This window comes from Anguilla rostrata, chromosome 11, assembly GCF_018555375.3.
Source record: "Anguilla rostrata isolate EN2019 chromosome 11, ASM1855537v3, whole genome shotgun sequence".
NCBI lineage: Eukaryota > Metazoa > Chordata > Actinopteri > Anguilliformes > Anguillidae > Anguilla > Anguilla rostrata.
The window spans coordinates 17475103-17490549 of NC_057943.1; the positions used below are offsets into that span (position 1 = coordinate 17475103).

General features: G+C 38.1%; 1 protein-coding gene, 1 long non-coding RNA gene and 1 other non-coding gene across 3 annotated transcripts; all 3 read left to right on the plus strand.

The window, feature by feature from the left end:
• The first annotated feature begins 1302 nt into the window (after window positions 1-1302).
• LOC135234147 (uncharacterized) lies at window positions 1303-4279 on the plus strand. The gene is made up of 4 exons (XR_010324022.1): window positions 1303-1496; window positions 2183-2241; window positions 3250-3312; window positions 3855-4279. It is a non-coding gene; the product is annotated as an uncharacterized LOC135234147 (long non-coding RNA).
• Window positions 4280-6224: 1945 nt separating this feature from the next.
• Window positions 6225-6331, plus strand: LOC135235404 (U6 spliceosomal RNA). Its single transcript, XR_010324374.1, has one exon. It is a non-coding gene; the product is annotated as a U6 spliceosomal RNA (small nuclear RNA).
• Window positions 6332-12071: 5740 nt separating this feature from the next.
• On the plus strand, window positions 12072-14196 carry tcta (T cell leukemia translocation altered). The gene is made up of 3 exons (XM_064298417.1): window positions 12072-12435; window positions 12832-12886; window positions 13101-14196. The coding sequence occupies exons 1-3, from the start codon at window positions 12225-12227 to the stop codon at window positions 13141-13143; spliced, it is 309 nt and encodes a 102-aa protein (XP_064154487.1). The 5' UTR covers window positions 12072-12224; the 3' UTR covers window positions 13144-14196.
• Window positions 14197-15447: the final 1251 nt, after the last annotated feature.

Genomic DNA, 15447 nt, shown 5'->3' on the forward strand with positions numbered 1-15447 from the left:
ATGTTTTGAGGGCTTATTCATTTATACGTAACTGTGTGTCAGAAATACCTATGCATGCCATAGAAAATAAAAGTCCCATATTCACATTGTGCTATATTGCAAATGATTGCATGAATAGTAAAAAAAAAGAAAAGAAAGTTGACTGATTAATTTAAAGATTGAGGTGAATCAATAGAATCCGAATAGCTTTGCAAATGATAAGGAGCCAAACCAGCATTGTGTTAAGCTAACGCAATACAGGATTAGCTTGTTGTCATTTTCTTTGTCTTTGAATTATTCATTATCTAACAAATGTTGTTTGTTTTAGTGGCCATGTGTCCACGCTTTCATTAAATAGGAGCCTATTGATTCACCTCAGTCTTGAAACCTAGGGCTTTTGTAAGAATTTCCACCTGTTTTCTATTATCTTAAATAAACACCATCATCTCCAAAACTATGTACAGTACAGACATGGTTCAAAGCTTAAATTAAAGGGCACCCTTATACCTTTTCTTCCCAGAACAGTGGAGGTTGTTATAGCAGCACAGTATGAACCAACTTCATATTTATGCCCATAATTTTGGGATGAGATGTTGGATGGCAGGTTATCCACTTACTTTTGGAGATGTAGTGTTTTTATATAATAAATTATTTCCTCCCTCCAACAGATTGTATCCTTCCCTTCCTACCTGTGTGCCACTCTCCTTTCTTTATTTTGTTTATTCCCCTGTAATTTCCCTGTTCTCTCTCCCTTTCCCTTTCCTTGCTATGTGTGTGTCATCCTTTTGTTCATATTTATGTATTTATTCACCTTAACATTCATAATAATAATCTTTTATTTTAAATGTTTTATTATTTTATTTACAAACCCTTCCCCCACCCCCCGTCAGGTTAATGGGACAGAACTGTAAACCTGATTTTCATAAAATCAGATAAGGATCTGTACTAATTTTCATAATATTTTAATACTTTACCAATAGTAATTCATTTTTACTATAAGTTAGATTGTTACATAATAATTCACAGAATGTCATCCTTAACATTCTAAAACAATATTTCATTTCTCAGCATACACACACCCACTACAATAATGTGACACCAATCAAAACATTTATTTAATGGCAAGTAGACATTCAGCAATAACACAATAAGAATCGTGATTGGCTTGCAAAGTGTCCCACTCAACCTTGAAGTCACTCTAACATTTTGTAACCTCGATGACCATGTTTAATTTGATTTTTTAAATTAAATATTTTCTCTATGTAACGCATAATTCGAAGACTATGCGGTTGTGTAATTTAGGGCTCCTATGCCCTCTAGGGGCTGCGTCGATGTGCGTTTTTTTTTTTTTTTGGATCGCCGAAATAAAATTTACTAATCGCTGAAGTCTATGCTAACGTTACGACTTCACAGTTTGACTTGTATGGCGTCAAAGAAGACTTCGTCTATCCTACGAGACATGGCATGAAAACCGAAAGCTAATCGAAAATCAAGGAAGAAAAACTTTCAGAGCAGTGGTATGACATTAATTTAACTATTAACCTGTTTTCACGGAAAATGTATTTATGTCATTCAAGAAGCGGTGAAAGGGTAGTCTTGATTGAACTGCTGGCTAGCGGACGTTAGCTATACTAAGCTTAGCTATTGACCTAGCTAGCTGTTTTTCAGAACTGGCTAGGGTAGGCTAGCAAACTAGCTTGCTCACATTCACTGTACCTAGCTACTATAGCTAGTGCTTGTGGGAAATAAATCCTGTTTTATGCAGTGCATGCCTGCTTTATCAAATAAAATGGCCAAAGTAATATTTTGGTGTGTAAAAACGTAGCTAGCTAGCTAACAGTAACTGTTACTAACTGTTTCTAACTTTTAGTAGCTTGACTCGGCTGCATTTTGTATTGGGAAACACTTGGGAAAATGGGCTACTGGTATACTGGTACTGGTTTCTAGCAAATCATTTTACCAGATGGGCATTGCGATAGCAGATTAATACAGAAATTGATAGACTGCCAATAATTTGTTTAATTGTAATTAAAGCCGAAGGAGGCCATTTCGATTGGAGTCGTGTCTAAGATTATTTTTTAAATAAGTAAAACGTACTGTAAGAAGCAATTGTGGGGGAAAGTTTATACTTTGGTTTGTTATTTAATAAATGTGTATATATTCACTGAATTCTTCTCTACCTAAAGTTTTTTTTTTTCAACAGGTGGCCTTATACTTTTGACCTGTACTGTATAATCTTGGACATTCCAAAATTGGAATGGGGTAAGAAAATAATATTAATCTGATGTAATATGGGCTCCATCAGCCATAGTGTTCACTAACTAGGATAATATCACTTCATTTATTTTTAAGCATTTCAGAGCATTGCAATACTTATATTAGCCTTCCAGTTATGTTTGTGTCAAAATTAACCCATTTCGGGCTTTTAGCAGCATTAAAACACTCATAAGCAGTATTTTTTTCAGAATGAAAATTGATGTTTTCCTCAACAACACGTATGTGGACATGTAAAATTGATGATGACCAAATTGATTTTTAAGTTAGGTACTGTTCCGAGTCAAATTTGACCCAGTAGAGGGCGTGCAGGGTTGGGTGGCTCATTCTGTCAGCATTTCATTGGTATCTAATGACTCTTGCTGGTCAGTCAGCCGCCCATGGACTTCATGTTAATGCTGCATATGAAAGGTCTTCTGCCGACTCAATATGCAAGCTTAGCTGTAGTCTGCATTATGAAAAGAAGTAGCTGGTGACATGATGTGTTTTGAAAGAGAACCACGGGTGTCTACATTTTCCTGAATTGGCAGTGGGATTCTCGCATGAATGTGGCTGCAGTTGCAGATATTTGAGCACATGCTTCGTGTTGGAACTAGAACTTATTGACATGAGAAAGACGAACTGGCTGCTATTAGGGATGTTTGTGATAAGCAGGTGGAGCACTTGTCACACTTGTTTCTGGGCCTGAAGCCACAGTGGACAAAGGACTGGTTCCTTTTAGAGGCTGTTGCCCGTTAGGCAATACTTGCCCAGCAGGTCAGGGAAATATGGAATCAAGTAACAGGAAGTATTTTATGCAAAACTTGCACAACTGCTACAGATTCAAAAAGTGCATCTACAAGTCACACACACGGACATGCACGCTGTCATTCATGTGCAATATGAATAGATCACTTGCTGCAACTAAATTTCTTAAAAACCTTAAAACTTTTATATAATACAATAACTGTTACCTTAGTGAGACAGCTGGTGATTATGTTTGCCTTGCTTTTGCAGATATTCTGTTCCTGGTTCAAGATTGGGGGATAGAAAACAATCTGTCTGGCTGCACAGTTAAAGGTAAACCACGGTGGTGTACAGTTGACATGGATGCCCTAAACATGTTGCCTATGACATTTCAGTTTAGTGGGAAGGTTAATCCCGAGTCAACCACACCTAACCCCACCCCAGGGCTGTGACTGGACTTTTTTTTTTTATTGCATTTTGGTACTGTTATGTCCCAAAGTTCACCTGAGTTAACAACTGGGGGACAACCATAGCTACAGCATGAATTAAGCCACTATATGACAGAAACAGTCTGATCAACAGAACATCATTTATTATATTACAAATACCAAAACTATTATAAAATATTACAACAAAACAAATTTAAAGGAATTTACCATACATACAGCAGGTTGCAGTGTAATGGGCTGGACAGGTCAGTGGGAAGGCCAGAGCTGGGTCTCTAGAAGACCAAAACTACACTTAGCTGATAGGTGTCTTAATCTCAGTCAATCATTGGCTTTTCAGGTATTATTATATAAAACTAAATAACCAGGAGGCTCATTTTCTCAATGGGTCACACCAAATAATAATCCATCCTTACCTGATTTTTTGAGTTGTGACAAAGAAGCTGACTGGAGCTTGGAGCACTGACTCATTTGAAAAATCCAGGTTCATAAGGTAAAAGACCTCCCCAGTATATTGCTCCATTCACCTGTATTTGCTAATTAGCACAATTCTTCAGCCAGGAGGTTTAACTACTTGGAAGAAACACATGGCTGGATTTTCACTTTCTGACCCCCAGACTTTCCACCTCTGTTCATCTGGCCCATTTATCAGGGGTGGGCTATACATGTGCACAAATACATGTTCACTTGCCATGGCCCTTAGTTTGTGAACACCTAATGCATGAAGTTTGCCCACCTTAACAAAGCAGTGCTTTCACCTGGTCAGGTTTGACATTTATTGTCTTTAGTGACTTCATCTGTCTAAAGTACATTTCAGCTGAAACAGAATATTTCCCTTTTTTCTGACACATCTACCTCGCAACTGCTGTTGCAATAAGCGTTTCATCATCACTGTAATGGATGCTGTTTAGTCTTTCTTTCCTTCTGTTTCTCCTCCACACATTGGCATGTTTCACCAGAGTGCTATGGAGATATCGTTCATTCATTTATTCCATCACTCCTTCCAGGCTGCTATAGATTTTATGCATCATCCCAGCCATTCCTAACCCTATCCATACCCAGCCATAGTATGGTGGCAAAGGGTTATTGGTGAAACAATATGACCTCTACAGCCAGTGAAGTTTTAGATTAAATCATATGACTTCTACTGAATATTCCAGTGCTCTAACACAAGTGTATTGCACTGATAAGACACTTGGTGGTGCTGTTAGAATTTAAATTCAATACTGCAAATGTCTCAGAATTGCTACTGAGCCTTTTCTCTTTGCAAGAGACATCTGCCTGTCAAAACGGCATAGGAAATATTAATTGTTATTTCATCATTGAATTATGAATTTTTCTTTATATTTTCGCACTAACTTTGTAAAATTAGCTGTTAGCCATTTAAATTACAAGCATTCGTTCTTATGAAAGCAGATTGGTTTTGCATGCTTACAATGCATTACAACAATGGAGCCTGAAAAAAAAAGAAATGAATAGATTCATTATTTCAGATTTATCTCATCCATAAGAGCTTTTTATCAAAAGCATAATTGAATAATTGTGTTGATAGGTAGATACAGTTGTTACATCAACTCAGTAATTACAGGAGACAGAATTAAAGTTTCAGGCCCTTGTAACTTATTTACACAGTGTTTGGACTTTATTTTCAGTGTGAATTTGAGTTTAGTGCTCATGGTGTGCAAGATTACCAAATCAGGGGAGAAGGGTGAAAGGAAAAGACTGAAGAAACACTTCACACCCTTCCCCCCTTGTCCTATTGCAGGGGTGGGGGAGGGTGAGTGTAACACTTTTATTCTTTTTATTCAGTCCCTTCATGATGTTGTTCTGTGCTGTGCTTCACAACTTTATGTTGGCAGTGTTCTTCTCTACCCAGACATATTCTCATTTCCTGTGTTACTGCTTCTTGCTTCTGTGTCAGTTTCTCTGTGTCTGGAGTGAAAAAGGCAATGTTCAGAACTGTACAAGAATAAAACCTCAGTGTTAGTCCATGCGCCTTATCGCTGTTAGAAGGCACCTCTCCTGTTTTAGGCTCTTGATATTGTGCAGCGGGAGGTTTACTCTCCCCTCCCCCTGTTACGTCTTTTGGGTCTGATGGGGGGAAGGGTCGGGGGGGGGGGGGGTATGAATGAATGTGGGTCTTTTTTTTCTTTTTTTTTTGAATGGCTTCACACTGCAGCCTTAATTCAGCAAATATATTCTTTGTATTATTAGCTTTTCCTGGTGCCATTTCAGCCTTCAATAACGGAATCTCCTGGAGCCCTGGTTACAGAATAGATAGTAATTACGGTAAATGTGTCCTGATGTAGCCTCAGAAGTCACTCTTTCTGTCCATGTAGCAAGGCGCTTCTCATTTTTCTCCACCTCCTCTCAATTGCTTTCTCTCTCGACGTATTGTTATTGAAATTCGACACTGAAACCTGACTCCCAGAGCTCTATAGATGGCCGCGGAACACACGTCAATTGATACGTCACGCTCACCCTCGCTCAGGATACCAATAGGAACTGTGAAAGCAGGCTGAAATCTGCATGTCTCCCAGGAGTCGACACTGGTCTTTTGTAAAAATCTTTTCACAATTTTAAAACATTATTTCGTTACGGAATTATTTTTTTAAGAAAAGATAGAATTAAAAAAAAAATTGTATAATTTTTTTCTTTTTCTTTTTCAGATTGGAACTGTTGTTTGAAATAAATATGTACATTTTGAGGCTAAATTCAGCCTCAGAATGCACTGTCCCATGGCTGGGAACGCTTTGCTGACTATGCCCTTTATATACCCGCCTCTCTGGCTGTAGTATTGTGCTCGCTTCGGCAGCACATATACTAAAATTGGAACGATACAGAGAAGATTAGCATGGCCCCTGCGCAAGGATGACACGCAAATTCGTGAAGCGTTCCATATTTTTTAATAATTTTTTTCTCCCGTGAGAATGACTTGGTCGGTCAAATAGTTGATATGGGCATTTTTGTGGTTTTGGAAAGGGATTTAATGTAAAAGACGGCCATTTTGTTTTTGGTAAATCTGTTTTGTTTATTTTCAGTGTAAAATAATAATTTAATGCACCTATCATACATGAAAATGCAGCTCAAAGTACAATATACACTCAAAAAATTCAAACACTTAAAATTTCAAGGCAGCATACTTGAGTAACTTTTCATACTTAGGTTTTGAGGTTTTTAACTTAGACTTTTAAGTCATTATGCTAACTAACGTTCATTCGTTTTTTGTTCTAAAACAATAACAATAACAAAAAAGCCATTTTAAAATAAATATTCAAAATAGAATAAATAGATAAATTGTCTTGCATTTTATATATTTAAGATTTAAGGAAACAAAAAGGAATAGAATATTGTAAAAACAGGTAAAAATCAGATAAAACACAAAACCTAGAGTGAACAGGTTTTCAGCTGCTTTTTAAAAATGCCAACTGAGCCTGCATCTCTAATATTTTTTTGGAGGAATGTGCCATAATGCCATAGTGCCCATAAAAACAGAAGGCACTCTTTTTGCACATTACTCTTGGTACCTTGAGGAAACTGGCAGTGGAGGATGTAAGAGCTCGAGTTGGGACATACAAGAATTGAAGATCGGAAATGTATGTCAGTGCTTTATAAACAAGCTAAAGGACCTTAAAATCAGTTGTAAAAGACACAGGGAGCCAATTGAGCTTGTAAGTCAAATTGCCTCCAGGGGGCGTCTGGTTCGTGACGTCACAGCCCAATGTTAAAATCCTATTGACTTTTTAAAAATCATTGATTGTAAAATATCTATAGCGATTAAAAATAAAAGATTTCTCACGTTTTTTTTGGGACCGTCATTCTCTGCCGTAGCATGTGCTTGGTTCTATTTATTTCAATCTCTGGAGGGAAAAATAACGGATTTATGTCGATTTACGATATGTTGGTGGTCCTGAACTACACTAAAATCAAAGTCGCACGATATACGTCACAACCACGTGTGCTTGTAAGTCTACCCGCCAAGTGCGGTACCTTGGCTGCCCCTAACTGCTGGTCTGGGATCAGATTTCCCTTCACAGGACCTAACATTTAACCATTAGAAGGAGAAGAAAATAACTGACTCTGGACCAGCAGATAGGGCCAACTGCACCCAACACCGGTGGCTAGCTAGCTATGCCCACGACAAATGCGGTGTCACAGGTTAGCTTAATGCATTTGTTCAATGGTCAGGACAATAATGTTAAGAAGGGAGAAAATCATTCCAAATCCAACCATGTAGAGCAGGTCATATACAGCCAGAGTAGATTAGCGGGTCTGTTAGCGCCAGCATGAAAGATATCGTTTATAAAGTTTCGGTTAGCTAACGTTAACGTTAGGAATGGCTGGATCAGCAGGTAGCTAGCTAGCTGTCAAAGTCAGGTTTATTTGTCATTACAAACCATATGCTGTACAGTACACGATGTAACGAAACTTCGTTTCGCAAGGCTTCGGTGTAACATAGACTTTCAGTCTGCTCACAGCACTTACAAAGGAATACACACATTGTGAAAATCAGAATCACAGTGCACTTAGACAAGACAGGTGCAGTAGGCAAGAGATAGACAATTTCTAATAAATAGTTTTATTAAGACATAGTAAGTAGTAAATATATTGTCGGTAATTTATCGAAAACCATGCTGGCTAGCTATATTGTTGTTGTGTTGTGATAAAAATATATATGACGTTATATTCCATTTGAAATTACGTCTTAAGTTAGTTAGGTTAGCTTGTACTCTTTTATACGGTCTATGGTTGTACTTTATAGATCCCTGAAAGGAAATCATGTTGTCATCACGACCGTGCAATTATGATGTGAAATAAACAATATAACTTAATAGTAACAAATCTGTTATTTCCAGTCATTTTAAATTGAAATACGATATCGAAGTGACACTAGAAATAGAAGGGCGCAAGCGTGTTCTAGCTGAGCCGTGACGATATAAGCGTGCGTCGTGAGCACAGTACCGGTATGTGTAGTTCCTAAGCGTACTAAACGTACACACCGTTGTACCTTGTACTTCTCATGGGTCAATCGTGCTGCTGATATTATATTTCATGAGTCATATATGTCATGAGTACCGCATACCAATAGCTAACTGGTTCCCGACTTGTAACTAAAAATATCGCTTATTATCGTAAAGTAGTTGATATGGGCATTTTTGTGGTTTTGGAAAGGGATTTAATGTAAAAGACGGCCGTTTTGTATTTGGTAAATCTGCTTTGTTTATACAGTGGGCTCCAGAATTGTTGGCACCCTTAATAAAAATGAGAATAAAGGCTGCATATAATAAATGACACAGATAATAATCTATATGTTATGTTTAAACATATGGGAAAACTATATACTTTTATTTCAATACATTTACTCTCATGCATCAATGTTTTTTTATTAAGTAATCTATTTTTTTCTGAAAACCATAGGTGCCATAATCATTGGCACCCCTAACTATTATTATAAGTATAATCAAACAAAATAAAATTGGTAATACAATTTTACTTAATTTAGTTCATCTCAGTCTAAAGGAACTATATTGTGTCATTCCATCACTTCCAGTTTCACTAGAGAATAAAAATTAGGTAACAAGCATACAAAATCCCTTTGTCATCCATCAGCATGGGAAAAGCCAAATAACTGTCAATTCAGAAGAGACCGATGGTAATTTACCGTCACAAGTCTGGTAATGGGTACAAAAAGGCATACACGGTTAAACATACCACTTAGCATTGTAAGGGCAATAATAAAAAGGTGTAAAACATATGGAATGGTTACAAATTTGCCAGGAAGAAGAAGCAAGTGCATGGTGTCCCCACGGACAGTGAGGAAGATGGTGAGGGAGGCCGTTAATAACCCAAGGATCACTGTTTAAGAATTGCCGAGATTGGTTTGTTTCTTGCCGTCTACAAGTCTAAAAAAAAAAAAAACATAAAATGGCACCTTCATACCAACTAACTCTTTGGAAGGGTGGTACGAAGACAGCCCTTACTAAGCACAATAAAGAAAACCAAGAATCTGGAGCTTGCCAAACCACATTGGAATTATGACTGGAAGAGAGTGCTATTGTCAGATGAGACCAAAATTGAACGTTTTGGCCATACACATCATCGACATGTTTGGCGGCAAAAAAGGAATGCATACAGGAGAAGCACCTCATACCTAGGGTCAAATATGGAGGTGGGTCATTGATATTTTGGAGATGTTTTGTTGGCAGTGGTCCCGGGGCACTATTTTAGATCAATGGCACAATGAATTCAACAAAGTACCATGAAATTCTGGCAGAAAATGTGGTTGTCTGTGTTAAGAAGCTAGGACTTGGTCATAGGACTCCAAGCATACATCAAAATCTAAACAGAAATGCTTAAGTGAAATCAACATCCATGTTTTCCAATGGCCATCTCAGTCTCTAGACTTAAATTCCGTCAAAAACCTGTGGTCTGAACTGAAGAGGGGGGGTCCATAAGCGCAAACCCAAAGATATCAATGATTCTGAAAAGTTCTGCATGGAGCAATGGTCAAAAATCCCTCCAAATGTGTTCTCTAAACTTATCACAAATTATAGGAAAAGACTCATGGCTATCATCTTTGCCAGGGGTGTTTTCACAAAGTATTGAACCAGGGGTGCCAAAACAATAACTTGTTTTTTGGGAAAATATAATTTATAATTGAAAATTTTTTTAATTATAATTAAATAATTTTTTTAATTAAAAAATGTAAGACTTTGGTTGATTCAAATGAATCATTAATCAAGCACACTAGTTTACACATGTTGGAAAATAAAGCTTACATCAATAACTATTATTTTTTAGTTTAGAATTTTTTTTTGCATTTTTTGTGCATATATATCAAGGGTGCCAATAATTCTGGAGCCCACTGTATTTTCAGTGTAAAATAATTAAATTAACCTATCATACATGAAAATGCAGCTCGAAGTACAATATACACTCAAAAAAATTCAAGCACTTAAAATTTCAAGGCAGCATACTTAAGTAAATTCTCATACTTAAGGTTTCATGTCTCTTACGTCAAACGGGGCAAGGCCTAAAATTGATTAAATATTGGAAATTCAATTTATGGCTATAGTCAGGGCCGGACCGTGGCATAAACTGTATGCGGTTGTTTAGGGCCACAACCACTAGTGGGGGCCACACGATCCAATGTTTATCTAAGGTAAATAATGAAAATACCCCCCCCCCCCCCGCGCTCAACAGACTTCTTTAGGGCCACCAAAATCCTAGGGCCGACCCTGGCTATAGTGCCAGATGGCCAGTGCCCAGCCAGTGCCAAAATTGCTCAGTTGCCATTTGGACTTAGCCTGTATCTTCTGACCAAAACTGAGTAAACAGATTGGAAAGTAATATTCCAAATTGTAGCCAATTCAAAATGGTGGCAACCCTTATGGGAACATTTAGTCATGCTTGAAAATTTATAAACTCCTTGTACATCCATCCATCCATGCATTATCTTTACCCGCTTATCCTGAACAGGGTCACGGATGGTACTGTTTATTAAATTGTTATTAAGGGGTCATTAAATTTGTCACTTTCAATTATATTTTGTGTTGGGGGAATTTTTATTTATTTTTACTTTGGCTGTGTCTCCAGTTTCAAGTATAACTGTATGTTCCTAATGTTGACGAAAATTTCACGTAAGAACAGTGATTAAGGTTGGAGGCTGACTCCTGTCAGCACAGTAAACAGTTTTTCTTTTGGAGGTCAGATAAGGAGCACTCTTCTGTAAACCACCTTACATTGGGAAATAAGTTCAACAGTTATCAGTGTTTGGAACGGAAATTATTTGTTATAGTGTCAGCAAGAGTTGTATGGTGCCTCTGGGTGGTCTCAAATCACATATGCCCTAACGAACGGCATTACAGACAACACGTGATCAAGAAATTAATAATGAAAAGGTTTATCAATCTTTTTTAAGGGAACTATTTTCAAACTGGGTATTCTGCTGCCCTCTTGTGGAAATATGAGTTGAAACGGTAACCCGAAGTTCCCGTAAATGGCCATTAGGTGGCAAAGATCGCGCCGCGTATTGTTGTTGTTATTATTATTATTATTATTATTATTATTATTATTATTATTATTATCGGACAGCTCCTATGTTTCAGCCTACCACAATACTGTTGATTGGCTATAAAATATTGTCGTCCTTGGGTGGCTGCTGGGCTCACTCAACCTTTCAGTAACCTAATACTACATCAGAGACGCAAAGTCATGAAAAATACTGGAGTCTATGGCAAAGATTGTATTTGACTTTGGGCAACGGGGCATTCAGCGTGCTGCCGTAGCTAATCGAGTTCATATAATAGTAACCTGTACGTGTAATTATAAATCAGCGCGTTTTCGTTTTCACTACACGCACTCATACATATTGCATATTTACTGAATGTCAGCGGTTAACTATGTGGTTCTGAAATACATGACGTACGATTATAGTTTTTTGTTTTTTTAATCTATCATTGGTTTCTAAATTGCACATTCAGTGAGGGCAGAACAGAATTTATTTGGCTAGCTGGACACTTTTACTGCTCGTGTGCATTTATTACATAAACTTACTGTTAGAGACAGTTTTTACTCAGAAGTGAATCTTTTTTGAGAGTATGTTTTTGCGAAATGACGAATCTGGGTTATCTAAATACAGGCGACATTTTGCCTTTGTTTTTGCGAGTCACCCTGGTCATAGCCCACTTTCTAAACTGGGAAAGAGGGCTGATGTCTGTTTCCGTAGCTTTAGGACAAGTTGCAATGAATTCGAATGTTTTTATTATAGATTATATTGTGATGTGATTATGTAGGAAAATGGAGGAGCCATGGGATTTCGAATTTGTGTCGCGAATTATGGACGGCCTGGTATCGTTCCTGTCCGAGTTTGTGGAAGACTGGCTAGCCAATGATATGAGGGTGGCCATATTTAAAATCCTATTCAGCTGGCTCGTTTTCAGCCTTATCGCCATTCACTTTGCGTGGAAAGTATATGGAAACACAGTCAACGACATGTACTACAGGCAAGGTAAGAGAAGACCAATTCAGACAAGCGATTTGCCTGCTTGATGTGTTTCCAGGTAACGTAATTGGTGTGTTTGGCAGCCGGTAATGCTAGCTGAATGCTTATTTCACGCATTTAGTTTTACAACATAATATCGGCAAGTGTGCTTGTGGCTAGTTTCAAGAACTGCGTTTGTGGACATTGGTTTTTCAGAGATATAAAATTTGATAATTGAATGAAGTAATTTGCACACAATAGGATAGATGCAACGTACGCAATTGCTTCCACTCAAAGGATGACAGATTGCCGTTTTCTGAGATGGATTTCATTAATGTACGTGCATTCCCTCGGTGTTCATATTTAGGACAAAAATTGTGGACTTGTATTATTTTTGTTAAGACATTCTCTACCTTTCTGCAGGCACTGGGGGACAGAACGGTGGTACTCCTGACACAGCACCACACCTCAGTGGCTGGTAGGTTTCTGTGCTTTTGTTAGACAAGATATGAGTTTCGCTGACTTTCTATGGTATACTACCTGGGTGTTTTTGGTGGGGATCTGATTCAATTCATCATGATCAGGTCACTGGCACAATCAGTCCATCTTATTTGGGCTGCTTAATTTGACAATAGGGGTGTGTTTAACATTGCATTACCCAACACTCTTGTTTTTAATATTTTCTCTGTCAGGGAGAGTGCTGCTGGGGAAGTCTTCAAGACGCACCGAGAGTAACAAGAACATGCCTACCGCCGGTGCTGACCGATCTGACTGCAGTGTTCTGGCTCTCTAACCAAGCAGATGTGAGGGAGTCCTGCTGATCCTTCCCGGAGGCGGGGCACTGCGTTCATGTGGAAACTCTGGAGCAGCTGGGCTGGGGCTGAATGACACATGTCAAACACCAGCCAGGGAGGACAACCCTACCATAAACCAAAGGCCCTGAACAGGAAAAGAACACTTACACAAATCAAAGCCATTAGGAAATAATGGGTGAGGTCCTGTTTTATACTTTTCCCCACCTCTCCTTGTGAGCTCCAGTCCTGCCCATACACTCCTAGTAGCAGTGGTTTGGTGGGCCAGCTGTCACAAAGAGCAGCTGGCTTGTTCCCAGTGTTTGATAGATTTAGAACGTGTTTTTCCAATCATAATGCAGGGGCTGAACTCTGTCCACTGGCTTTCTGTCCAGCTGAGGCTTAGTTAACCCACCTGGGTCAAGCCCTCAGAATGGATCTCAGCAGCATACTGTGGAAGGGGGACACCTCTGTTTTATCTTCCGTGCGCCTATCAAGAAGGATATCTGATATCTCAGTTATAGAAGTATATCATTCCTACACCACTAATACGCTTTTACTGTCCGTGCAGGGTAAATGTCCTTATTCCTGTTCCATTCACTCATTAACCTGACTCTGGCCTCAGTCATCAGAGCTGTTTCAGACCAGGCCACACATAAGCCATTGTACAGTTTGTAACGCTGGTTAAATGAGGCAGGCCTGGCTGGTAAGCACAGCTAATTTGCATGAGGCAAAGTCAACTTTCTGAATTTGTCTTGAGAAAAGGTTCAAGGGAAGGTAGTGAGTTGTTTTTAAACATCATCTGGAGGGGGATAAGTGCCAGGATCAGGATATGCTGAGCTTCAGGCCTCGTTCCTCGTCCTCACATCTAGCAGATTTCCTTGGATGCACGGATTGTTGGCAGTATGTAATCAGAAGATTGCGATTGAGAACCTTCCGTTGCTAATGTCACTATGTATTTTGTTTGCTGTAAAACAATAAAAGCCTGTCAGACCCAGTCGTGTACATTTGTGATCATACAGTGATGACCAATATGTGAGCAGAAGAGAAAAAGAACAATGGCTTCCCCTGGCAATGTGTGAGAAGTCATTATATATTGAATCATGGCCATCTTTAGTCTATGAAATATTAGAGTGACATGTCTCATGTTCTCACTTGAAAGTTCTGAATGTTGGGAGTTAAATGGAGCTTTTTTCCCTCAGATTTCAGTTCCTCAGCAGCTGTGTTGTGACAAATAAAAACACAGATTTTGTGCTCATAAATAAATTTTAAAAAGGAATTTTAAGATTTATTATGAAGTGAATAACTCAGTTAATCTAGCCAAATATCTTTAAATTTCTCATGGTCTTTCCATATAAAGCAACAAATGAATATTTCCATTTCAGTTCAGTGTTGGATTTATAACTGCAGAGTGGGTCTGGATTTCTATAAAATTGTGATTTAGAACCACACACTGAACTGAACTGTAGGCCACACCTATTTTTAAACACAAATGTGCTTATCCTTGTTTATGGAAAGAACGATGGGTAATCTAGTGATTGTCCTTTTGAATGTGTGTCCTTAGGGTTAGATATTTCCTTAAAGAATGCTTATAAGCGCATGTATGTTTTAAAATAGGTGTCCTACGGTGAAGTTCATTGTGGATATAAGTCACGATTTTATGGAGATCAAGACCCACTGTGGGGTGTAGTGGATACCCATTATCAGCATTTGAATTGTGGATTTTGTAACACCTTTGTACCATTTCAGCTGTGGATTTTTGAAGTGCACACTGTAATATAATTATTATAATTATAATAAAAACAATAATACATTTAGTGTTTTTCGCATGTTTAATGTGTTATACAGAATAAAAGACTCTTACAGTCAGTACAATGATATAATTAAAAATGATCAGCTACCTCATACACACTGAGTGACTGAGTGACTATGGTATTGCAGTTTTCTTTTAGTCACAGTGACCTTTTGGACAGATCAATAGACAACAATCAATACAATTTGTCTGTTGTACAGAGACCTATTGCATAAATTAATAACACACCAAATTTGGATTCATACAAGGAAGCTATTAAGTAAAAAAAATTATAGTACTCTACCAGTGTGTCCTGTGGAATTGATCTCTTGGTGTGGTGGTGGATGTCTGAAGGGGGGGGGAGGGTGTAGCAAAGGCGAAAAAGTTTAAGACTATGAAAACAACCTCTTGAGACTTCTTAAAGGTTTTTTTTTATATATCTAAATCTATCTTTTA

Excerpts from the sequence above, each read along its gene's own strand:
- tcta (XM_064298417.1), top strand. The coding sequence starts at position 12,225 with ATGGAGGAGCCATGGGATTTCGAATTTGTGTCGCGAATTATGGACGGC. Across the intron at positions 12,436-12,831 it reads CGACATGTACTACAGGCAAG|GCACTGGGGGACAGAACGGT; the intron begins GTAAGAGAAGAC and ends ACCTTTCTGCAG. Across the intron at positions 12,887-13,100 it reads GCACCACACCTCAGTGGCTG|GGAGAGTGCTGCTGGGGAAG; the intron begins GTAGGTTTCTGT and ends TTTCTCTGTCAG.